Source organism: Thalassophryne amazonica, chromosome 1, assembly GCF_902500255.1.
Source record: "Thalassophryne amazonica chromosome 1, fThaAma1.1, whole genome shotgun sequence".
Taxonomy (NCBI): domain Eukaryota; kingdom Metazoa; phylum Chordata; class Actinopteri; order Batrachoidiformes; family Batrachoididae; genus Thalassophryne; species Thalassophryne amazonica.
The window spans coordinates 54,771,868-54,797,972 of record NC_047103.1 but is presented as its reverse complement, the minus strand read 5'-3'; the positions used below and the strand labels follow the sequence as shown (position 1 = coordinate 54,797,972).

The window sequence follows — 26,105 nt, the reverse complement described above, 5'->3', positions numbered from 1 at the left end:
GGGCTGTTTTCAGCCCTTAAACCACCAGTTTGAGAACTGTTTGATATTGGGTGAAAGTGATTTGAAATCTACACCTGCATGAATGAAGTACCCTCAGTCAAAAGCATGAAGTACTAAAAGCTCCAGTTGATAATGTGCAACTCAACTGTTTTTCCAAGTTTTACTGCTACCTGAAGCTTTTGGGAGGGGATAAATGGCCAAGTTACGCTATCTTTATCAAGTCATTAAAAGGTATCACATTAAGTGTCGAATACTTGCTTTAATACACGTTCCACACAGACAAGTTGATCGTACAACCAAAATATGTTTTTCCTCTGGTCTGGTTCACTTCTGAAGTTGTGCTGGAGCCTCTCAGGAAGAAGCAAAGCAGGACCGAACCATTTGTATCAACGCTGGGGTGGATGATTCATTCAAAGAGTCATCTGAAACGCTTATTGGTGGTAAATTAGTGATATGTTACATTAGACAGAAAATATAACACGAGCAGGGACGAGGAGTACAAAAAGGAACCCTCTTTTATATCCAGTGGGTTAATTCCAATATTTTACGCTTCTCTATGGAATGGTTTGTTCCCCCTGCCATCCAGTTCTCTTTAGTGTTTGCCAATGTTGGAGGTGTAACTGGGGTCTGGCCCTGGAAAAAGGTAAAACTTTCCCTGATATATTTGTCCTTCTGTTATCGGGTAGTCTCTGGAATATTCGTCACGCTGTGGTCACTCCGTGTAGGTTACAACTGTGGAGTGAAATTCCCCAGACTTTAGTGGAACATGAGGCGGTGATGCTAACGAGAGAGGGTCTGCTCGGCCGATCAGCCATGATGAGCTGTAACCGGCTAAACTAGCATAACTGAATGTGGCTACACGTACTATATGGTGTAAAATTCAGTAGAATAAATCGCTGTGACATAATCGTGATCGTGTGCATGCCGGCTCGTTCCGTCGGGGTGTTTTTGGTAGATGACAATTGCAGGGAACACTGGTAGCTGGTGGTGCTGCCCGTTAGCCGAGATGCAATGTAGCTCAAACGTAAAATGGTCCATAATACAAGTTACTCATCGAGACAGCCACGCATTTTAGTTTAGTAACGCAGCCACTACTGTTATTGATTGTAAAAGAAAACAAAAATGTGACTCCTGGCGTTCTCAAGCCAAGAGGGTTGCAGGTTGTGTATCACAGACATGACAGATCAAGCACAGAATGTGACTGCTCATTTTGGCATTCCCATTCAGTGTCGTTCTGTACTAAACACAGCACATACTGTTTTGACCATAACTGGTTTTCACAACCTGATAGATGTCGACAGCAGAAAAAGGTTTGTTGTTACCACAAATGGTCTCAGAAAGACCCATCAATCAACAGTTTGGTCCATAAGTAGTTGGACAGTGGCACTATCTTTGTATTTTTGTTGTAATTTTAGGTAGTTCTCAAAAACGTGATTGACTGTGCAAAAGGAGGGTCATGAGGAGAGCCACCAAGACACCCATGACAGCTCTGAAGGAGTTATGTTGAGGGGGTACATTTTTAGATGCATAGCGATTCGGATGTGGATGATTCTGAAGCTATTTGCAAGTGTCAGAAATGGATTTTATAGAGGGTAATCACAGGAGTGGGTAGAGGAACGCATGTGCTTGCCACTTTTAACAAGCGCTGTTCATGTTCCTTTTGTAAATCTGTATTCATGCATACAAGACTTCCGTTTACACACTGGTTTCTGTCAAATTATGATTACTTTCCGCCAAAGTCTGTCTCATGAAATATATAAACACATATCGTTTCTGTTCACAGTGTCCTTATTTTTTGTCCCTTGTGTCTTAAACAGTCTGTGCCATTGTTTTATGCTAGCATGTCTTAAGCCCTGGTCCCACCGAATAATGAACGATTAATAATGAGCCACATAGCATGTTTTTTGGATACGAGTCGAGTTACTCAACGAACGGAGAATAGTGGCTCTTAGGGGCGGAATAATCAGCTAACGAGGCTTATCTCAGCGTGGTGCTAATTTTGAGAAGTTCAAAATTGAGCAAAAACAGCATGGGGCAGTTTGTGTACGGGGTACTACGAGGATGTTAGAAGCCTTGTTACTGGAGTACCTGGTGGATATGAGGACAGGACAGGCTATTTTGGCTCTGCACTCGCGCGCACTTTGTTGTGACAATCCCACACGCTTTGTTCTCTGGACGCTGCATATATAAAATAATGATTTCGTAGCAGAGTAATCGTTTTCTCTCAGTAAACACCTGTTGAAAATATCTTAATTGCTTCTGGAATCACAGAGAACTGTTTCAGCTGGAGCTTTTTTTTTCTCTTTCCTGCTCTTCATGAGGTGGAGAACGTATTTAGAACAGCCTAAAAGGTAATTATTGGTAATGTTCATATTGTAATGGCTTGGTCAAACAGTTGGTTTTATTATTCAGTGGGACCAGGTTTAGCTGTATTTCGATTGTTTGAAAATGCAAGCAGGACTCAACATTTTTCTCCACACAGTGCTCACTGCAGCAGAAACGTGGTTGCAGCCCGGTGTGGCGTATAATTCTTTCCCCGTATTTTCTTTTCCTACCACTCAGGTTGATTCTAATTGCACATGTGCAAATGACAATGGGAGCACAAAAATTGGGGTAACGTGGGGGGTGGGTGTAGGGGAAGGGGGAGGGTTAGGTTATGGGTAGGGTTAGAAATACTAAAATAAATTTAAAAAGAAACACATGCGCAAAATGTGTGTCAGGGAAAGAAAAATACAGTGGAAAGAAAAGTATGTGACACTGGCAAATGTTTGAGTGCGCATTAGTTGAGCACAACTCCATTATGAACAGTGGTGGGCACAGCTAACCAAAAAGTTAGCTTTGATAACCACGAATCCGCTAACTGAAAAGTTAACTTTTATAACGCTAAACCGATAAACCACTAAATTTAGCGGAAGGTACAGCTAACCGCTACCTTTCAGCATTGTCTCCAGTACACTCCCAGCTACTGACAAGCCGATTTTGAGTTTAAGCACCGCCATAGCTTCTGATTAAAATCAAAGATGATCACAAACCCAACACAACCAACGAGTCAGCGCTTCTGTTTTTTGCGCCCTGCCCACTGCTGTAAGGAAGAGTCATTTACATTCAACATACAATGGTCCAGATGTGAGGCAGAAGTCATGAGAAGCAAAGCAAGTTTGACTTTTGGTTTTGATTTATAAAACAAATTTATCCAGATTGTCTATCTGGATAAATTTCAACTCTGTCATTATTACAAAGTGAAAATATAACACATACAACCCCTGGCAATAATTATGGAATCACCGGCCTCGGAGGATGTTCATTCAGTTGTTTAATTTTGTAGAAAAAAAGCAGATCACAGACATGACACAAAACTAAAGTCATTTCAAATGGCAACTTTCTGGCTTTAAGAAACACTATAACAAATCAGGAAAAATAATTGTGGCAGTCAGTAACGGTTACTTTTTTAGACCAAGCAGAGGGAAAAAAATATGGACTCACTCAATTCTGAGGAATAAATTATGGAATCACCCTGTAAATTTTCATCCCCAAAACTAACACCTGCATCAAATCAGATCTGCTCGTTAGTCTACATCTAAAAAGGAGTAATCACACCTTGGAGAGCTGTTGCACCAAGTGGACTGACATGAATCATGGCTCCAACACGAGAGATGTCAATTGAAACAAAGGAGAGGATTATCAAACTCTTAAAAGAGGGTAAATCATCACGCAATGTTGCAAAAGATGTTGGTTGTTCACAGTCAGCTGTGTCTAAACTCTGGACCAAATACAAACAACATGGGAAGGTTGTTAAAGGCAAACATACTGGTAGACCAAGGAAGACATCAAAGCATCAAGACAGAAAACTTAAAGCAGTATGTCTCAAAAATCGAAAATGCACAACAAAACAAATGAGGAACGAATGGGAGGAAACTGGAGTCAACGTCTGTGACCGAACTGTAAGAAACCGCCTAAAGGAAATGGGATTTACATACAGAAAAGCTAAACGAAAGCCATCATTAACACCTAAACAGAAAAAAACAAGGTTACAATGGGCTAAGGAAAAGCAATCGTGGACTGTGGATGACTGGATGAAAGTCATATTCAGTGATGAATCTCGAATCTGCATTGGGCAAGGTGATGATGCTGGAACTTTTGTTTGGTGCAGTTCCAATGAGATTTATAAAGATGACTGCCTGAAGAGAACATGTAAATTTCCACAGTCATTGGATATGGGGCTGCATGTCAGGTAAAGGCACTGGGGAGATGGCTGTCATTACATCATCAATAAATGCACAAGTTTACGTTGATATTTTGGACACTTTTCTTATCCCATCAATTGAAAGGATGTTTGGGGATGATGAAATCATTTTTCAAGATGATAATGCATCTTGCCATAGAGCAAAAACTGTGAAAACATTCCTTGCAAAAAGACACATAGGGTCAATGTCATGGCCTGCAAATAGTCTGGATCTTAATACAATTGAAAATCTTTGGTGGAAGTTGAAGAAAATGGTCCATGACAAGGCTCCAACCTGCAAAGCTGATCTGGCAACAGCAATCAGAGAAAGTTGGAGCCAGATTGATGAAGAGTACTGTTTGTCACTCATTAAGTCCATGGCTCAGAGACTGCATGCTGTTATAAATGCCAGAGGTGGTGCAACAAAATACTAGTGATGTGTTGGAGCGTTCTTTTGTTTTTCATGATTCCATAATTTTTTCCTCAGAATTGAGTGATTCCATATTTTTTCCCTCTGCTTGGTCTAAAAAAGTAACCGTTACTGACTGCCACAATTTTTTTTTCCTGATTTCTTATAGTGTTTCTTAAAGCCAGAAAGTTGCCATTTGAAATGACTTTAGTTTTGTGTCATGTCTGTGATCTGCTTTTTTTCTACAAAATTAAACAACTGAATGAACATCCTCCGAGGCCGGTGATTCCATAATTTTTGCCAGGGTTGTATATTTTAATTTTAAAATAATGCACTTTTTTTTTCATTTGTTAAAAAAAGGTATTTGCAAAACTGAAAATTCTGTTTAAGTGCGATTCTTCAGCGCAATGACCGTGTGATATTTGGGTGGCCGCTATTCACACTGCCATCCAGTAGAAGGCAGTGTTATATGCATTTTGACCAAAGAAATGACATAGTTTAGAAATAGACATTTATTTGTAAAAACCAACACACACGTTACAGTAACTTGTGTGTTTGTTTTTACATATAATAAATAAACCAATCAGTAATCAATCCTATAAAAAACCTTCAGTCTCTGTATGATCATTCCCAAAGTTTCAGTTATCTTGATCGCTTTGCATAAAAGTTATGTTCTTTCAAAATTATGTTCCAACAAATCAGACCATTTGGAGCATAATTTTGAAAGAACATAAATTTTATGCAAAGCGACCAAGATAATTGAAACTTTTTGGGATTTATTACAATATCTATATGTTTTGTTTTCTTTTTGTGGGGGGGGGGTCACCCTGTATATATATATATATATATATATATATATATATATCATATTTGGGAAATACATTTTGCATCTAAAAGCTATGTGATGCGAGACATTTATTCTTACCAGTGATAACACATTGCTGTGTGGTGCTGGACATTGATACAGATGTTGAAGCTGGTGGTCAAACCCTCCTCACTTATAGAAATGGATTCTTCAACAAAAACAACACGAAATGACGACATGTAAAAAACAAAACACAGTAATGGCACTAAATTAGTCAGATGCACATGGTTACAGTATACAGTGGAAAGAAAATGCTGACTTTAGGTGTGGTTTTTTTTGTCGGAATTTAATACTTTCAGGCGGCGCACAGAGTTAGCTAGCTTGCTAGTTAGCAATCAGCTAGCTACCTGTGTCTGCATATGAGACAACGATGTTACTTTAACACAAGTTTAGACTCAAAATTAGGGTGTCCCAGAAAACTTTAAAAAATTTCGAGTCTCACCCACCAAAAAGTTTCCTTTTGTTGAGTCATTCTCACATGTAAAATTGTTTACCAATCAGAAATGATTTAGAGGTGGCTCAAGGTCACCGAACATTGAAAATCTAACCGCGACAATCGACATCGGTGCAATAATTGGAATGTCGTATCTTTGCCAATTTTAGAACTATTAGATCACTACTTTTCTGATGTGTACAGTTTATTTTGGTAATTTAGAAATTATGGCAGCAGATTGTGGGCTAGGGCTTACTGCAATGACTATACAGGTCCAAACATGGCTCCAAACCCAATTTGTGCAGAATCTGGGTTTCATTAGTCAGCCTATGATATTGGTCAGTTAGACAATTTATTTGCATGTTATATTTACAATACTGTGTTTACTTACTTTTTATTTTGCCTTATTTTGCCATTTGGCTTTGTTTAATATTTTTTGGTACTTTGTTGATAACTGTCTGCATTCTGCAAGTGCTTACAGATTAATCATAAATGTTGAAAGAACAAACACTCTGTTAGGGCTGTTTTTACCATTTCTGTATAATTAGTGCAATGAAAATACTTATATGAATACTGAAAATCAGCTGCTGGTTAAAGGTATGTAATATGTTTCTGTGATGCTTTCATATGGAATATATCAATGTTTCTAGTGTTTAGAGAGACCAAAACTGGTGAGTGTCCATACAGTGCTATAGTTTTCTTTCACTTCTCAGTCTTCCAGGTTTCAGATCTGCAAAAAACTGGCAAACCAGGTTTTACCATTTCTTTGCTATTTTTGTAGGAGAATGGCATGACCCATCAGTTTCTAAATTACCAAAGGAGATTGTACACAAATGAAAAGTAGTGATCTAATAGTTCTAACAGTGGCAGAGACATGACATTTCCAATGCCGATTGTTGCAGGTAGATTTTCAGTGTTTGGTGACCTTGAGCCACCTCTAAATAATTTCTGATTGGCAAACAATTTTACATGTGAGAATGACTCACCAAAAGGAAACTTTTTGGTGGGTGAGTTAGTAACTGGGACTCCTGTCTTGTGAGAAAGAAATGAGAATCATCCTCCATTCTGGTCACACAGCTCCAAACGCTGCGCGAGTCAAGTTAGAATGATAGAGTCCAGTCGGAATTAATAACTTCAAAGCGAAACACTGTTTTGTTTAGTTTTATTTATGTCCAGAGATCAAGGATACAGTGATCAATTTCATATTTATTTACTTTAAGACTCAATGAAATACATAGAAAACCTGTAAAGCCTACTTTTAGTACAAAATTCACAAGAGGTATCGATAAGGGAATCAATAAGGAATCGGATCGATAAGCAGTATCGATAATGGCATAGATATCGATAAAATCTTATCAATACCCATCCTTATCCTTGTTTATTAAAGTGCACTTCCCACCAGTGGGAAGTAACATTAAATGGTACTTTCAAGCAGACCATCGTCACCTCCAACAAAGCCGTGGACGGGTCGCGGTCATCCTGCCTCCCATTGCTCACCAGTCAGTGTCTGTAAACGGCATTCCTGTGGTCGCACGTCTTCCAGCCCTTGCGGTCTGACCTACTCCGGCCGTTTTGGTCCTATAATCACTTTTAAGCTTTTCCAGCTTTTCTCTGCATTGCTAGAATGCCCAGTACCCTTGTGTGGCCAAAAATTGAGAGACCTTCTCATTTCGGATCGCTTCATTCAGCTCTCTCTCTCTCTCTCCTCCGCCACCAAACACAGAAATGTCCACAACTCATCCACAGACCACGTTGTGGTTTTGTGCGAGTAAAAAAAAACTCGGTGTGAAATGAAAGAAAAGCGCGGTCGCTATAACACCGCTGTAGAAAAGAGTAGAGTAGAGCCACTTAGGTGCCTGGTCTTGAGAACCAGGGATGGCCTTCTTGCTGTGATGCAACACTAACCATGAAGCTAGACGCTGCATATATAAAATAATTATTTTGTGGCGGACTAATCATTTTTTTTCTGTAAATTGGCTGTTGAAAACGGCTCTAATCACTTCCTGAATCACAGAGGAGGCTGCAGCTGGAGCCATTCGTGCGTGCACACATGTGCGCGCCTAACAGCTGCAAAAAGCATTTTGAGCCATCTTAAAAGGTAATTATTTGGCTTGTTTACACTGTCATGGCTTGATAAAACAGTTGCGTGTTATTTCCTTCTTGTCTGCAGCTGTTAAAGTATGTTTATAACAAATTTAACTTCTTGTTATAATCCTTCAGACGAGCTGTGCTCTGATGCGATCCGTTGACGTCACTACTCGCTCCGTTCACTTCTTGTTTACTCCACTTGATGAACTGCACGTCATGTTGGAGATTAGATCGCGGCACATAGCACGACATTTGTGCATGAAAGATTTTTTTGAACATTTCAAAATTCTCTGTGCGCAATAGCATGCACTGGCATCCCTCTCACATCCTGTCTGCACCAGTTAAAGATGAGTTTACTCTCCAGCACGACACAGGTCGTGATGTGTTGTGAAGCAAAGGCATGCTCGTGTAAATGCCCCTTTCGTCTAGTATTATATTAGTCGTGCTTAGTTCAGTAGCTAAAACAACTAAGACAATATGTATTTTTCTTAATTTGTTCATTTCATCAGATGCATTAATAGGGCAAGGGAATTGTTGTTATAACAATTTTAGACAAGCTGATCATGCAGTTTAAAAATAGACCTGATATCAAGAGTAACTGCTCATTGATTTAAATGTGGCTGATGATGTAATCAGCTGCTGCACATTAAGAAACTGGAGTCACCTGTTCACTTGCATTCACTTGTTCATTTTGCATGTGTTCATCAGACATATGTAGGTACTTGCAAAAAGAATCATGAGAATCCGAGTCGGTGACATGGGAGGCACCTGATGATTTCACACGGAATGACTCATTTGTATTTTAATTTTAATCTATTATGTAATTGTTTTTGATACATGGGTGGTATGTGTTGGATGTGGTGTTGTGCAGCAGACCCCTCTGCCCAAGACAAATTTCTCCCTAGGGAGATTAATAAAGACATTTTGACTTTCACGCTGCCAGCGAAGCATTGTGCTAGCTTGGTTTTTGCCACATTGCTTCATTAGCGTGACACCTATCATTGAAAATAATGGATTTAAGAGTGATGCACGACACTTTTAAGGCCCTGAACGCGTTAGTGTGAAATGACCCGGTGAGATTTACTTCCACCTGTCGTTTATTTTGGTTGTTGTTGGCTTTACAAAGCGCTGGCATCCTGTGTTTCATGCTGAGAAACGCACCCAGAGCAGACAAACATTGAGGGACTTCTTTAAAAACACTGCATTTATTCGGGCCGTTTTATGCTTTTTTTGTGTGTGTGTCTTGGTGGATCAAATGGGATTTATTTTTGTCACAGGCAGAATGCTGAAGATACATCAGATGGCTGAATGCTGGCGGGAATATATTTCAACTTTTAAAATAACTTATTTTTCTTGTTAACGGGACAAAGCACTGGAATTCTCTGCTTCAGGCTGAGAAACACACTCGGCACAGACAAACACTGAGGGACTTCTTTGAAAACGCTGCATTTTTTTCAGTAATTTACATGATAAGGAATTAAAGTATTTCCCAGATGTCGTCTTCCAAAACAAGAACATCTTATCATCAGGCTATGATGATGAACCCGACTGAAATGACGTAACAGGTCAGATTAAGACATATTTACTCAGTGTGTGAATGGTTTTAATATTTGAAACAGTTGGAGCTGTATAAATGGTTGAGTGAAGACTGTAGCTCTGCAAGCAACATAGCACTGTCTTTTAAAAATACATAAAACACATTGCTTTCCTTTAAAATAAAATGACTACCATAATTATCTTAAATTACAATATGAACAGTACTAATGCATAAAAATAGCCTTGAACAGCATAAAAAAAAAAAAAAAAAACTAGAGACATTGTCACAAAATGCCCCGCATGGAGTACTATTTCCCATGTAAAGTGCAGTAATATGTGAAAAGTAGAACAAGGTCCCCGGCCTTCAAACTCATGCGAAGTACTCCCCCAAGGCATGTACCCACCAAATATGAAGTTTCTGCGAGCAATAGGTGCCAAGCTACGTTGCAGTGAAGGATTTGACATTTGTCACCACTGGTGACCTTCAAAAGTAGGTCAAGGTCATTGGCTTTTGAACCCATATGAAGTACTCCTCCAAGGCATGTACCCACCAAATATAAAATTTGTGCGAGCAATAGGTGCTGAGCTACATTGCGGCGAACGAATTACTGACGGACGGACGGACAGACAGATGGACAGACGGAAGGACGGATGGACGGACAACCTGGATGCTATATGCCACGCAGCGCATAATAAATATATACAATAGATCTTCAAATTATTAAAAAAAAATGGCAATGCTTGCATTGTCTGGTAAAGGTAACAATAATAACTTTATGGGAGAAATACACAAACTTTGAGTGATTGATGATTTTCAAGCTTAACCCTCTTGAGTCCACGTAGGCATTTTCATGATTTTACCATACTTTCAATAATTCCCCTTTAGGGTACTTTCTTTAAAGGTACTTTCTTTAAGCATAATGCCCTTGTGTTGCACATCAGAATGTTCAGAACAATCTCAGCTTTCTAAATGAAAACTAGCCTTAAATGCACTGGCGCATCCATGGACTTCTGAAAATTAAACCTCAACATGCCTCTTGAGTGGAGCACAAGTCTGCATTGAAGCCGTCTGCTTTTAACATGCACCGTTCAAGTAGATGCACAGCTACTTTTCAACGCTCACATTCTTGATGTAATTGTGACTCTGCATCAAAATTTAGACAATTCACTATGACAGTAAATCTGTATTTTGCACCATTATGCAAACTTTGCAGTTAATCTGTGGTACATATGCATGCCTCACAGTGTGGGCGGTTTGTGCCGATCATTGATCAACTTTGATCTTTTACACCATTAAAAGGTATCATCGAAAACTGGATAAGAAAGGATATAAATATTTACACCTCGGGAATGGTGCATAAAACATCCTTTGTAGGGTGTCAGTCACTGCAAAATGATTTTTTTGTGCTGCAGAATCACAATCGTAACCACTGCATTTGTACACAACAGGGACTTGATTGTCAAGCAGAGAGAACGCCTGAATGCTGTGACTCCTTTGTCCATTTGGTCCACCTGCCAGAAAATAATGATTTTTCAGCAAGCATTTTTATAATCAGATACTTTTTTCAGTGATGACAGTAGGGGCATTGCAGTCACACAACATGAACATCGTTGATTCAAATCTGTGGCCTTTCTGTCTGGTGTTTGTGTGATCGCTCAGTTGCTGTGTGGGTTCCTTCTTGGTGTTCTGAGCTTACTCCAACACACAATTTAGGAGAATGAATGGTGTGAATATCTGTGCAAATGAAGTGGTGAAAAGAATTTTCCTCATTTTCATTGTCACATATTTGTGTGAAACTGCTGTGCTGTTTTGAAAAGATGATGCAAGCCAGTTTGTATCTATTACTTCATGTTTTATTATTTAGTCTTTTCAAGTAACATTTTGCTATTATGACAAAGAAATGGCAGCATGAGTTTGTTTTGGAAAAATTACATTTATATTTTAATGTAAATTATAACTTTTGCTTTGTACAGGTGGCTCATGTGTCTTGTTTGTAGTCTTACTCATATTGTTTAGCCACAGCCTCCGTGAACTCACAGATCAGCCACAGTCAAATGGCATTTATGTATAAGAATTTGTTGGATTTCTGTTGTGATGAGTTTTTCATTGGTATCTGTGTTTTTTTTCTTGGTTACAACACTAACAGCTGCCTAATTGATCCATACATTAAGTTATTATCTTGAAAAAATGAAATTTTCTTTTTTACAGAATGTAAATTAAAGTAAGAAGTAGCGTATTGGCTGTGGGATCCATAGGCTCTAAATTGGGTAGTGTTTAGAAAATTGGTAGCTGACATTTTTCAAGGGTAGTAATACATTAAGCAAAGCTTGTATAATGAGTTGGAATGGTGTGTGAGTCCAGAATGTTTTTAGAACCCAGCGCTATGAAAACTCTGCGGATCCGCGAAATTCCGCGGATTTAATTTGGGTGTGTGTGTGTTAGTGTTAGTGTTTAACTCTGTAATTGTGATAGTCACTGAGTTTTTAAAATGTCTGTCGCAAAGTGTTCTTTTTTTTTTACGAAATCTTGCAACTTTTATAAGTCCGTGGCGGTCCGCGGGCACTAATCTGTGTGTTACAGATACAAATCAGTGTCCTCGGATCCACGGAATTTCGGGGGGGGGGGGGGGGAAGCCTGGCTGTTGCGAAAGCTGTCGTAAAGCGGGACTGGTTGGTTGCTGCGGCGACGCTGTGTTGCTCCTGCGCGAAGCTTAATCTACATACATGTAGCATGTGGACATTGCAAACCTTTAGAGCTCTAAAGTTTTTAAAAGAAGAATTGTGCGGTACGTCTGTGTCACGGACTGATGTTAGACAGAGAGAAGATGGCGAGAAAGACTGAAAAAGTCTGATAAGGAGAAGAATCGGTGGAATTGTCGCTGGCTTCATCAACACAGATGAAACGGGGAAAAGTAAGCTGTGCCATCAGGAAACACGGTAAGAATTTTTCCTCTTTCTGGGAAATAAACATTGTTCTGTTCAAACAGGATTTTAGAAAAGATTATGTGACTTTTCATTAATCTAGACTTTCTTTCATTGGAAAGACTGTGGCTTTGAATGGATTTAGTATATGAATTTACACAAGAATAGAAATTAGTTTTTATTAATGTAGACTTTTGGTCATGGGAAAAAGACACTGTGGCATTGAGTGGATTTACAGGAATTTACATAAGAATATGTTGCTTTTTTACTATAATGTATGTTATTGATATTTTACCATGATTTTCAAAATATTGTCCGAGCTTTAGCTGTGGTTTTTGAAATGCTTTAACGGTCTTTTCAGTCTTCATGGATTTCCTGTAGTTTAATTGTTCTGAGTTAATGCATAATTTGGTTTACAATTAAAAGGAAAATCATTCCAGGTCCTACTTCCACATCATATTCTGTTATTTGAACATCATCATTGACAGTTCAAATGAAAGGTTGAATACAGGGTCATTTACATATGCACTAATTTTGAGATTTCTTGGTTCCAGGACATGCTGAAAATGTATCATTAGATAAAAAATTAATTTGGTTTCTGGGATCCCACGGGGCCCGAGAACCCGGCTCCTGGGGGCCTGTACCCCACAGACCCCTGCAAATTTTCCTTGTATTTCACAATTTTCATTTCACAGCCCTGAGAACCTTAGACCTTAACAATTTTTAGAAGAGGAACTCAACCCTTTTATTTCCTGTTAATTATGTAATTTTTAATGTTAAATTATGGTCTTAATGTATTTATAAATTGTTTAGGTTCTTGTTATCATATACACACTGTTATTATCATTATTATGCAGCCAGTCTGCTCTGTGTGAGCCTGATCCTGTCAGATTTCAAAAGCTAAACAGTGCAGCATCTAGTTAGTACTTGGAGGGGAGACCTCTTCAGAACACTAGCGGCTGTGTGTGTTTCTTCGGGTGAAACTGGAGTTGTGTCAGGAAGGGCATCTGGCGTAAAACTTGTGCCAAATACCAATGCAGATCTGCTGTATCCGTTGTGGCGACCCCGAACAATAACAGGAGCAGCCAAACGGACAACAACATTATATTATTACTTCTATTTTGTCATTTGATTTTTAAATGAACCACTATGGAAATAAGTGTTTTCACTTTCTTGTGTTATCCTTGTATTTTTAACATATTTACAATTCCAAAATGTAATTAGCAATGTTAGCTAGTATCTGTGGTTTCTCCCAAAATATTACTCCTATTGTTTCGTTTTGGTACCATTCATCCTTGACCCAAAATACGTAAGCATACCAAACGGCAAATGTCAGCTGTCCCCAGTTGCACGCAGGTAGAGCTTTTTTCTACATTCTGCTGGAAGCAGGTGCTTTTAATTTTTACACACGCACAGACAGACAGTGGCGGAAGACATCAAAAGCAGTACTCTTTTCACTCATGGTAATGACAATATAACATGTAACTAAATTGACTAAACCAATAAAACACAAAAACACAATAAGTCAATAACACACAGCACTGTTAAACAGAATAAATCAATAACACTAACAACACTGAAGAACTAACATGAACCACAAAATCAACATTTAAAGCCCCAAACTCCCATGGTCCATTGCAGCATAATGTCCATTGTTTACTGGTTAGCTAAAATGGCTAATTTCTCCAAAAATATTAGTTCTATCAACTTTATGTTTAGCAGCGTTCATCCTTGATCCAAAATACATAAGTAAAAAGGGAAATGTCAGGTCTCCCCGGTTTCTGTGTGATCAAAGCCGCATGCATGCACACAGAGGCCACTTGGCTATTATAATATAGATTGTTTATTCAGCAGTACAAATTTGTAAATAACCAATGATATGACTTGATGATATAAATACTTAGATTTTCTTTGAAATTCAATAAACAGCATGGTAATCTGGGCTGTCTAAGGATTTGTGCACTGTAAAAGAGCCAACAAACACATCCACTGTGTTGTGTCCACTGATTTATGTCGAGTCCGTAACAGTCTCATAATGAGGACAGAACCTGGGTTAATTTCAGTATTAAAAATAACATACTTGTTTTCTGACTATGTTTCTACTTAGAATAAAATTCATATTGACACCTTAAGTTAATTTAGAAAAGTAAAGTAAGTGGGAGTCATAGTCGGCCTCTAGAGTCCGTTTTGGAATGTAACCGATCATATGAATTTCCAAATATCAAATATTCTCTGAAATCATGGTATTTGTCTAGACAGCACTTGCTGTGTAAGAGACTAGCTTGAATTATGATAATGGCTTCAGAATCTGTATGATCACTTGTTTCTGCTACATAGAGTCCGTAATGCCAGAAAATGCAAAAATGGTTATTATATGTAAAATTTTTATTTGATGAGGATACTTCATGAAATGTTTAGCCAATATCCTTAATTGACTGTATTTTACATTGGACATAAGTTGATATCACCCTCTTTGCAAAATGGCCTTTTAATTGTGGCTGACTCGTGTGTAATTGCATTCACTGCAGTTGATATCCATGGAAGAACCTAATGCCTGTTATGTTGCATTATAGTGAAAGGCGTAGGCTTCTCTAACCTCATGTAAGCTATCTATAGCTCGTAGTCCTACATACTGTACCTGTCTGGCCTCAAAGCAAATGTCATTGTCTTGTTCAGCCAGGATTCTTTTCTTTTTACGGGGAGCTTAGCAGCCGTAACATGAGCGAAGTTCCTTCAAATAAAGCCTCATTGTCTGTGTGCATTAACTGCCAGTGGATCAGAATATGAGATAGGCCTCAGGCTGCTCAGTGGGAATTCTCTTCTCCTGGCTTTACTCACTGAAATCTGCCAAGTTACTCTGAACACCATTAAAACCTAGTGCAAAGTTATGTACAGACATGTTTAAGCTGAACATTAAAGGCTTAAAAGAGAATGGTATACAGAATATTAATATGTGGCATTTTTAATTATATGTCAGGTTTTTACAGTAAGAGTCCAATGTGTGATTTGATTACTTTTAACACCCTGTAAAGCTTGCCATTGTCTGATTCCAGGAATAGAGCATGGCTCAAGTGAAAATACAGACCTCAGCACCCCTGGCTGGTCCTGGCCTCTCTGGAGTTTCTCCAGTGGCCATGTCCAGCCCAGGATCCATGAGTCTGCAGCCATCCGTCAATGGCACAGGCCCGGCCCCTGCACCCTGCTGCCCTGCTCCTTCAGTCGGATATGGGGACGCCCCTGTATCTTCATCACCACCAGGTAGGCTGCAGACATCTCAAGCATGTTACATTCTTCCAGCTTCTGTTTGTTGTTTTCTTTAGGAAAAGCGACAAAACCAATTTTCACATAATCTGGTGGTGTGATCGGGCATAGGCCAAGGAAAATGCAGAGCAGATTGAAATGAAGGGGTGTATTCAGCAGTTTAAAAAAATGTTACTGTACAGACAGTGTACCTACAAGACTGATAGTGATCTGGGCCCGTATTCACAAAGATTCTCAGAGTCCTCTCAGAGGGCTCGCAACTTAGCCTAAAGATTCCTTACAAGGAATCTCAGCCTAAGAGTGATCCAGGAAGTGCTTGAGAGCAACTTTGAGCAAGGAGTGGACAGAAACCTTTATCTTTGTGAGAAGGCAGGATTGACCCCGTTGCTAGGTATGACGCAGTCTTCTAAGAGCATGTGATTGGTGTCACAAAAAGGGGAAGACAAAAACAAATGCGCTCTACGCTCCTAGTTATGAATGGACAGTAAAAGCAACTGATCGTACAACCTGAACTCTATTAAGAAATGTGTAATCGTGAAAATAATTTAATGTCATGATGATGAAACTCAGCAAAATTAAATTAATTGATACATGCTTCAAAATGTTTGAACGTACCTCATTCACATACTAATTATTATATTGATGACCTTATTGTTATGTTTACTCTTCATGCTGGTAATTGAGCACAAGTGGCGAGTGTGAGACATGCTGGTACGTGCTGCAATCCAAAGCGAGAGCAGAGAGCGTCATCATGGTGTGACAGGCCCATAAGTTTAGAATTGCATATACCAATACCAACACCAATACCAATTACAAAAAAATAGAGGTGTTATTTGGATAACATTTTTTTTAAGGTTTAATGAAACTTTCACAAATAGTATTTAATGAATATATTTAATTAATACATATAATAAAGTATATAACCCAAACACAGAAAAGATAAAGAAAATCTACAGCATTTAATTAAAATAAGTGCAGGTTGGAGTTGTTCTGTATAAATTAGTCAGTAGGGAGAAGAATGCTGATGATGGAGCCACCAGCCAGGAGGAGAAGAGGGAGGCCAAAGAGGAGGTTTATTGTAACAACTTCGTTAAGAGGTTGTTACAAGTGTCCACCTGTTACCTGTATTAATGGCATCTTTATTAATGGCATCTGTTGGAACTCATTATCTGTATAAATGACACCTATTCACAGCCTCAAACAGTCAGACTCCAAACTCAACCATGGCCAAGACCAGAGAGCTGTTGAACGACACCTGGAAGAAAATTGTAGATGTGCACCAGGCTGGGAAGAGCGAGTCTACAATAGTCAAGCAGGTTGGTGTGAATAAATCAACTGTGGGAGCAATTGTAAGAAAATGGAAGACATACAAGACCATTGATAATCTCCCTCGATCTGGGGCTCCACATAAGATGTCATCCCGTGGGGTAAAAATGATCATGAGAACGGTGAACAAAAATCCTAGAACTACACGGAGGGACCTGATGAATGACCTCCAGAGACCTGGGACCAAAGTAACAAAGGCTACACACTACGCAGAGAGGGACTCAAATCCTGCAGTGCCAGGTGCGTCCCCCTGCTTAAGCCAGTACATGTCCAGGCCCGTCTGAAGTTTGCCAGAGAGCATATGGATGATCCAGAAGAGGACTGGGAGAATATCATGTGGTCAGATGAAACCAAAATAGAACTTTTTAGTAAAAACTCAACTCATCGTGTTTGGAGTAAGACGGATGCTGAATTGCATCCCAAGAACACCATATCTACTGTGAAGCATGTGGGATGAAACATCATGCTTTGAGGCTGTTTTTCTGCAAAGGGGACAGGCCAACTGATCCGTGTTAAGGGAAGAATGAACGGGGCTATATATCGTGGGATTTTAAGCCAAAACCTCCTTCCATCAGTAAGAGCATTGAAGGTGCAACGTGGCTGGGTCTTCCAGCATGACAGTGAGCCCAAACACACCACTCAGGCAATGAAGGAGTGGCTCCATAAAAAGCATTTAAAGGTCCTGGAGTGGCCAAGCCAGTCTCCAGACCTCAACCCCATAGAAAACTTATTGAGGGAGTTGAAAGTCCATGTTGCCCAGCGACAGCCCCAAAACATCACTGCTCCAGAGGAGATCTGCATGGAGGAATGGGACAAAGTACCAGCTACAGTCTGTGCAAACCTGGTGAAGACTTACAGGAAACATTTGACCTCTGTTGTTGCCAACAAAGATTATGTTACAAGTATTGAGTTGAACTTTTGTGATTGACCAAATACTTATTTTCCACCATAATTTACAAATAAATTCTTTAAAAATCCTACAATATGATTTCCTGGATTTGTTTTCCTCATTTTGTCTCTCACAGTTGAAGTGTACCTACAACCCCTGGCAAAAATTATGGAACCACCGGCCTCAGAGGATGTTCATTCAGTTGTTTAATTTTGTAGAAAAAAAGCAGATCACAGACATGACACAAAACTAAAGTCATTTCAAATGGCAACTTTCTGGCTTTAAGAAACACTATAAGAAATCAAGAAAAAAAATTGTGGCAGTCACTAACGGTTACTTTTTTAGACCAAGCAGAGGGAAAAAATATGGACTCACTCAATACTGAGGAATAAATTACCAATTGACAAATTGTCAATTGAAACAAAGGAGAGGATTATCAAACTCTTAAAAGAGAGTAAATCATCACGCAATGTTGCAAAAGATGTTGGTTGTTTACAGTCAGCTGTGTCTAAACTCTGGACCAAATACAAACAACATGGGAAGGTTGTTAAAGGCAAACATACTGGTAGACCAAGGAAGACATCAAAGCGTCAGCAAACATACTGGTAGACCAAGGAAGACATCAAAGCGTCAAGACAGAAAACTTAAAGCAATATGTCTCAAAAATCGAAAATGCACAACAAAACAAATGAGGAACGAATGGGAGGAAACTGGAGTCAGCGTCTGTGACCGAACTGTAAGAAACCGCCTAAAGGAAATGGGATTTACATACAGAAAAGCTAAATGAAAGCCATCATTAACACCTAAACAGAAAAAAAACAAGGTTACAATGGGCTAAGGAAAAGCAATCATGGACTGGATGACTGGATGAAAGTCATATTCAGTAATGAATCTCAAATCTGCATTGGGCAAGGTGATGATGCTGGAACGTTTGTTTGGTGCCGTTACAATGAGATTTATAAAGATGACTGCCTGAAGAGGACATGTAAATTTCCACAGTCATTGATGATATGGGGCTGCATGTCAGGTAAAGGCACTGGGGAGATGGCTGTCATTACAGCATCAATAAATGCACAAGTTTACGTTGATATTTGGACACTTTTCTTATCCCATCAGTTGAAAGGATATTTGGGGATGATGAAATCATTTTTCAAGATGATAATGCCTCTTGCCATAGAGCAAAAACTGTGAAAACATTCCTTGCAAAAAGACACATAGGGTCAATGTCATGGCCTGCAAATAGTCCGGATCTTAATACAATTGAAAATCTTTGGTGGAAGTTGAAGAAAATGGTCCATGACAAGGCTCCAACCTGCAAAGCTGATCTGGCAACAGCAATCAGAGAAAGTTGGAGCCAGATTGATGAAGAGTACTGTTTGTCACTCAAGTCCATGCCTCAGAGACTGCAAGCTGTTATAAAAGCCAGAGGTGGTGCAACAAAATACTAGTGATGTGTTGGAGCGTTCTTTTGTTTTTCATGATTCCATAATTTTTTCCTCAGAATTGAGTGATTCCATATTTTTTTCCCTCTGCTTGGTCTAAAAAAGTAACCGTTACTGACTGCCACAATTTTTTTTTTTTCCTGATTTCTTACAGTGTTTCTTGAAGCCAGAAAGTTGCCATTTGAAATGACTTTAGTTTTGTGTCATGTCTGTGATCTGCTTTTTTTCTACAAAATTAAACAACTGAATGAACATCCTCCGAGGCCGGTGATTCTATAATTTTTGCCAGGGCTTCTATGATGAAAATTACAGACCTCTCTCATCTTTCTAAGTAGGAGAACTTGCACAATCAGGGACTGACTAAATACATTTTTACCACACTGTACATGACCACAATAATCCGATAATTGGGAATAAAAGGGAAATGTCAATAATCCAATTTGATGTTCTTATGTGCACTTCAGTAACCTAATAATTGGACAAAAAACAGGTTTACATGATTCCATCAGATAGTTGGATTTATTTCCAAGTTCATGATATCAGTGGGCAGGTAATAGTCTAGTGGTTAAGCGTTGGGCTTGAGACCAGAGGATCCTCGGTTCAAAACCCAGCCAGACCGTAAAATCACTGAGGTCCCTTTGGCAAGGTCCTTTATCTCCTAGTTGTTCCCAGTGTGTAGTGAGTGCCTTGCATGACAGCACCCTCACATTGGTGTGGGAGTGTGTCTGTGTGAATAGGTGAATGTGGGGCATAATTATAAGCGCTTTGAGCTTCTGATGCAGATGGAAAAGCACTATATGAATGCAGTCCATTACCATCAAACTGTTATTTTCAAGATGTCCTGTCAAAATTTTTTTGTCAGTTACATCACTCACCATGACATTTCCACCAGTCAGGTGCTGTCCTTGTATTTCAAAGTTATAGAGCTTCAAATTCCCTGTCAGTTTGAGTTTTTATTTCTTTTTTGCTGTATGCTCACTTTTGAGCAGCACACTCTTCTTGTCCAGCAAAAACAGCAGAGCAGGTTTTCTGGCCACTTGTCATGCAAACACAAAATAAGCGTTGCATATCTTGGAATATTATCAGTTATCAAGTTGTTCACCAGTGAATATGGCTTTATACACCCTGAAGAAAACCATACACCTGAGGCTGGTAAAACAACTTGATAAGGATTTTATCATATACCTATAAATGATAAATGTTGTATGGTTTTTTGAAGGGTGTAAAAAGCCATATTCACTGGTGAACAACTTGATAACGATTTTATCATATACAGTGGTCCCCTCGTTTGTCACGGGAGTTACTTTCTAAAATAACCCGCAATAGGCGAAATCCGCAAAGTAGTCAGTGTTAGTTTTACAATTATATAGATGTTTTAAGGCTGTAAAACCCCTCACTACACACTTTATACACTTTTCTCAAACAGGCATGAACATTTTCTCACTTTCTCTCCTGTGTAAACACTCAAAGTTCAAACCTTAGTAGGAATAAAATAGAACGTTTTCCTATAAATAATTATGATGGCTTTTAGAACTAACGAATTAAATTTTAACAATCAACCTACGAGGTTGGACACGTACGAAATTATTAATAGTGACTCATCAGTATTTCACAGTTTCTCTGACCGCGCCTCTTCGTCGTGGCGCCACTCCGCTGTCCGGATTGGCTGATTACTCGGGTGGTATGAAAAATATTACCCGTCCACGAAAAGGGTGTATTGCTATTTATTCTTTAGGGTTTTATCCAATCATATTGGCGTATCATTTATAGGTATATGATAATATGTTTTATCCCCATGCGATTGAGCTGTTGCTGCTGCAGTAGTTGTTTTTCAGTACTTGGAATTTAAAGGCAGTTGTGGAAAAGCTGCATCCTCAGTACTAATGACATTACTTACACAGTAGAAAAACTAGTGTTGTCAAGTTTTCATAATTTTGTTATCATCTTCATTGTTTCCTCTCCAGTATTGTATTATAAGCCTAGTGGAGAACCCCCACCAGGTCAGAAATATCTTGTTAATACTGCAGTGACAAATATGGACAAATAAGCATTAATTTGGATGTGAATAATAATTTCAGCGCGTCCAAAGTCCTTTTATTCTGGTTTTCTGACAGGGTTTTCTATATATCAGCAATATGATTATCAAATATTAATGTCTTTACTTTGATGTACTGTCTTTGATCTTGTCTTGATTCTGTTCTCTATTTTCATATATACACATATGCATGTGTGAGAGTTCATGTACCATTACTCTTTAATTAATCACTTATTGTTAAAGCAATCATATACACTGAACTGTTCAAATAATCATTACAACTGCTTACACTGGAAAGTGAACAGATGATTTTGGCTTAGTGAATGTGCACACTGTTTTGCTAAAGCTATGTTTTGCTAAGCGCAGATGTGCATCTTTAATTAACAGGTCAGCCTTGAGGGAAGAGCGGTGTGACCGGCACACTGGTTCAGGGCTGAACGTTGTTATGGGGAGGCTAGGAGACTGACGGCTTAAAGCCATAACAGTTTTCATATCAACGTGAGACCAGACTCTGTCTTTTTCTTGTTTTGTGATATTGTCGCCCCTATATGCTTGTATGTAACTTTATTTCAATAAATATGAGAGGCAGGTGGGCGGGCCCTTCAGAGCTGATGAGACAGTCGGTGGGGAGGGGTCACGCTCGTTTGCTCTCTCCTGATCAGGAAAAGTTTCTCCTGGGTGATTATTTTCTGTGTTAACTGAGTTTTTCTTTTCAGGTCCAACTCTGAACAACTCTGACATTTTCTCTCACAAAAACAGTCTTCTGTGGGGTAAATGTAATTTTTATAGTGATTTGACAGTGCACTCATCATATAATTATCTTTTTTTTTTTTTTTACAATCTTATAGACAGTCAGCTGATTGCAGCATGATGTTATAAGCTCCAGTTGTGGTCCACATCACAGCACTCAGAGCTTTGAGTGGAAGCTGCCAGGCATCAGAATCTGATGTCTACTCCACAAATTTTGACAAGTACAAAATAAATAAATAATGATAAAAGCTGGACATTAGTCAGAGGACTTCACCTCCATCTACACGTTTGCATGACGCACTTTTTCTTTTTTCTTCTTTTTACCAGTGAAACACTCTTTTATTGTTCATGCTATTAAAAACTCCCCAAAAACTTGTTTCACACCATAATCAGCAAAGATGAAGCTAATGTGTCAGAAAAAAATGTATACAACTGTGATTCTTAACATGGTCTGAGTGACAGTAAGTCCGCCGTGTTTCGGTAGTGCATGAAGGGTTACTAACTGGCGCACTGCAGTCCACATGACGCCCGGTTTTGTTTGGGTGGGCATGCTTTACCAGGATGTCTGGACTTAGACTTTGAAGGAAAAAGGTGGGTGCACTTGCATCCCGAGATCTGTCAGTGATAACTGGTGAGATTCTGACAGTCAGTATGCACATAAAATTTTCCTTATACCCAAATATATTGTTTGCTACCATGCAGTTATTTTTATGGTTATTCAATTTCAATTTTAATTTTATAATTTATATTGCTCCATCTCACAACAGAGTCGCCTCAAGGCGCTTCACACAACACACAATTCATAGCAGCACAAAATGAATTAAATCGAAAAAGGGCACAAAAAAGTAAAAACATAGTAGAATAAAAAGAAATTACAAAGCAAACATAAAACATAATAAATTAACGATAAGACAGTCTAAAAAAATGGGTCTTCAGTCTTGTTTTAAGTCTCCACTGTGTCGGACTGCCTTATAGATGCAGGTAGAGCGTTCTAGAGAGGAGGGCCACGGTAAGAGAAAGCTCTATACCCCACAGACTTTTTAGTCACCCTTAGAACACACAGAAGTCCTGCACCTTGCGAAACACAAGGGCCGCGCCGGTACATAGGGCTTGACCAAGTCCACCCAGGTAGGAAGGAGCCAGTCCATGAATAATTTTATACACCAGCAACAGGACTTTAAAATTTAATATGGCATAAACAGGATGCCAATGAAGGGACACCAGAATGGGTGTAATGTGGTCAAAACCTTCTTCTTTGTGTCAAAAGTCTGGCTAGCAGCATTCTGCACTAATTGAAGACCCCTAATGCTGGACTGCGGCAGACAGAAAATAAAGCAGTGCAATAATCCAATCTAGAAGAGATAAATGCTTGTATCAGAGTCACAGCATCAGCAATAGACAGGATGGGACGAATCTTTGCTATGTTTCGCAGATGGAAAAAGGCCAGTCCTTGTATATCGCTAATGTGGAGGTCAAAGGACAATGTAGGATCAAAAAGTACCCCAGATTCCTCACTTTATCCATATGATGTATACCACACAAACCCAAACTAAGTGCCGGCTGGTCAAATTGATGCAGATGTCTGGCTGGACCAAGAACCATCATTCAGTCTTATCAGTTAAGAGTAGAAGTTACTAGCCACCAGCTTCTCACTGATACAAGGCAATCTTCTAAGGATTTTATGTGGATAAGATTACCAGCAGTTATGAGCATGTACAATTGAGTATCATGAAAGCCAATCCCCAAACCTCTGCAGAATATGCCCAAGGGGCACTATATTAGGGAGAAAATCAAGGGGCCTAGCACAGACACCTGTGGAACCCAAATTTCATGTCACCAAGGCCAGAGGTAGTGTATTATACACAAAACAATGAGAATGTCTGGTATGATGTCAACCAAGCAAGGGCACTTCCAATAATCCCAAAATAATTCTCCAGCCTATCAAGTACAATCCCAATTTCAATGAAGTTGGGATGTTGTGTAAATGTAAATAAAAACAGAATACAATGATTTGCAAATCCTCTTCAAACCTATATTCAATGAAGACAAGATATTCAATGTTCAAAATGATAAACTTTATTGTTTTGTGTAAATATTTGCTCATTTTGAAATGGATGCCTGCACACATTTAAAAAAAAAGCTGGGGCAAGTGGTATGTTTGCCAACGTGTTACATCACCTTCCTTCTAACAACACTCAAAAGCATTTGGGAACTGAAGACACTAATTGTTGAAGCTTTGTAGGTGGAATTCTTTCCTATTCTTGCTTGATGTATGACTCAGTTGTTCAACAGTCTGGGGTCTCCGTTGTCCTATTTTGCGCTTCATAATGCGCCCCACATTTTCAATGGGAGACAGGTCTGGACTACAGGCAGGCCAGTCTAGGACCCACACTCTTTTACTACGAAGCCACTCTGTTGTAACATGTGCAGAATGTGGCTTGGCATTGTCTTGCTGTAATAAGCAGGGATGTCCCTGAAAAAGACATTGCTTGGATGGCAGCATGTGTTGCTCCAAAACCTGGATGTACCTTTTAGCATTGATGGTGCCATCACAGATGTGTAAGTTACCCATGCCATGGGCACTAACACTACCCCCATACCATCACAGATGCTGGCTTTTGAACTTTGTGCTGGTAACAATCTGGTTGGTCATTTTCCTTTTTTGTCCAGAGGACACACGTTTATGATTTCCAAAAACAATTTGAAATGCGGACTCATCAGACCACAGCATACTTTTACACTTTGTGTCTGTCCATTTTCAATGAGCTCGGGCCCAGAGAAGGCAACTGCATTTCTGGATGTTGTTGATGTATGGCTTTTGGTTTGCCATGGTAGAGTTTTAATTTGAACTTGTAGATCTAGCAACGAACTGTGTTAACTGACAGTGATTTTCTGAAGTGTTCCTGAGCCCACGTAGTAAGATCCCTTTGCACATTTTAATGCAGTGCTGCCTGAGGGATCGAAGGTCACAGGCATTCAGTCGTTGGTTTTCCAGCCTTGCTGCTTTACGCGTAGAAGTTCTCCAGATTCTCTGAATCTTCTGATTTATATTATGGACTGTAGATGATGGAATCCTTAAATTCCTTGTAATGAACATTGAGAAACATTGTTCTTAAACTGTTGGAACATTTTTTCATGCAGCTGTTCACAAAGTGGTGATCCTCACCCCATCTTTGCGTGTGAATAGCTGAGCCATTTGGGGATGCTCCTTTTATACCCAATCGTAACACTCACCTGTTTCCAATTAGGTGTTTCTTTGAGCATGCATAAACTTTCCCAGTCTTTTGTCCCAACTTTTTTGAAACATGTTGCAGGCATCCATTTTCAAAATAATCAATATTTGCACAAAAACACAAGTTTATCAGTTTGAACTTAAATTTCTTGTCCTTTTGTGTATTCAATTGAATATAGGTTGAAGATCATCTGCAAATCATTGTATTCTGTTTTTATTTACATTTTACACAACATTCCAACTTCATTGGAATTGGGGTTGTAAAAACACCATGATCCACAGTATACAAATGCAGCACTAAGCACCAAAACCATAGTGTGTCCCGAATCCACTGCATGCAGAAATCATTCACTACTCTGGTAAGCGCTATCTCCTAGGAGTGATGTTTTTAAAAATCAGACTGCAATGGCACAAAAAGATCATTCTCAGTAAGATGGTCCACAAGCTGCTGTGAAACCACTTTTTCCAGAATTTTTAGAGCAGAATGACAGATTTGATATCGTCCTATAATTATTCAATACACCAGGGTCAAGACTAGATTTCTTAAGTTTAATCACTGCAGCTTTAAAACATCTAGGGACAGATTCAGAGGTTTGTGAAAGATTAACAATTTCCAGCACAGTCGGCCCAAGAATGGGCCACAGGTCCTTAAACAGTTTTGTTGGTATAGGATCAAATAAGCAGGTTGTGCTTTT

General features: G+C 39.1%; 1 protein-coding gene across 2 annotated transcripts in view; it reads left to right on the top strand.

The window, feature by feature from the left end:
* The first annotated feature begins 580 nt into the window (after positions 1–580).
* The window catches only part of LOC117510467 (double-stranded RNA-binding protein Staufen homolog), a 36,412-nt gene continuing 10,887 nt past the window's right edge, over positions 581–26,105 (top strand). For both annotated transcript variants that reach the window (XR_004560732.1, XM_034170192.1), the window contains exons 1-2: positions 581–643; positions 15,529–15,733. Coding sequence is in view for 1 of the 2 variants with exons in the window: in XM_034170192.1 (XP_034026083.1) it covers positions 15,538–15,733 (196 nt within the window). In the remaining variant the exon portion in view is untranslated. The remainder of the gene's footprint in view (positions 644–15,528; positions 15,734–26,105) is intronic.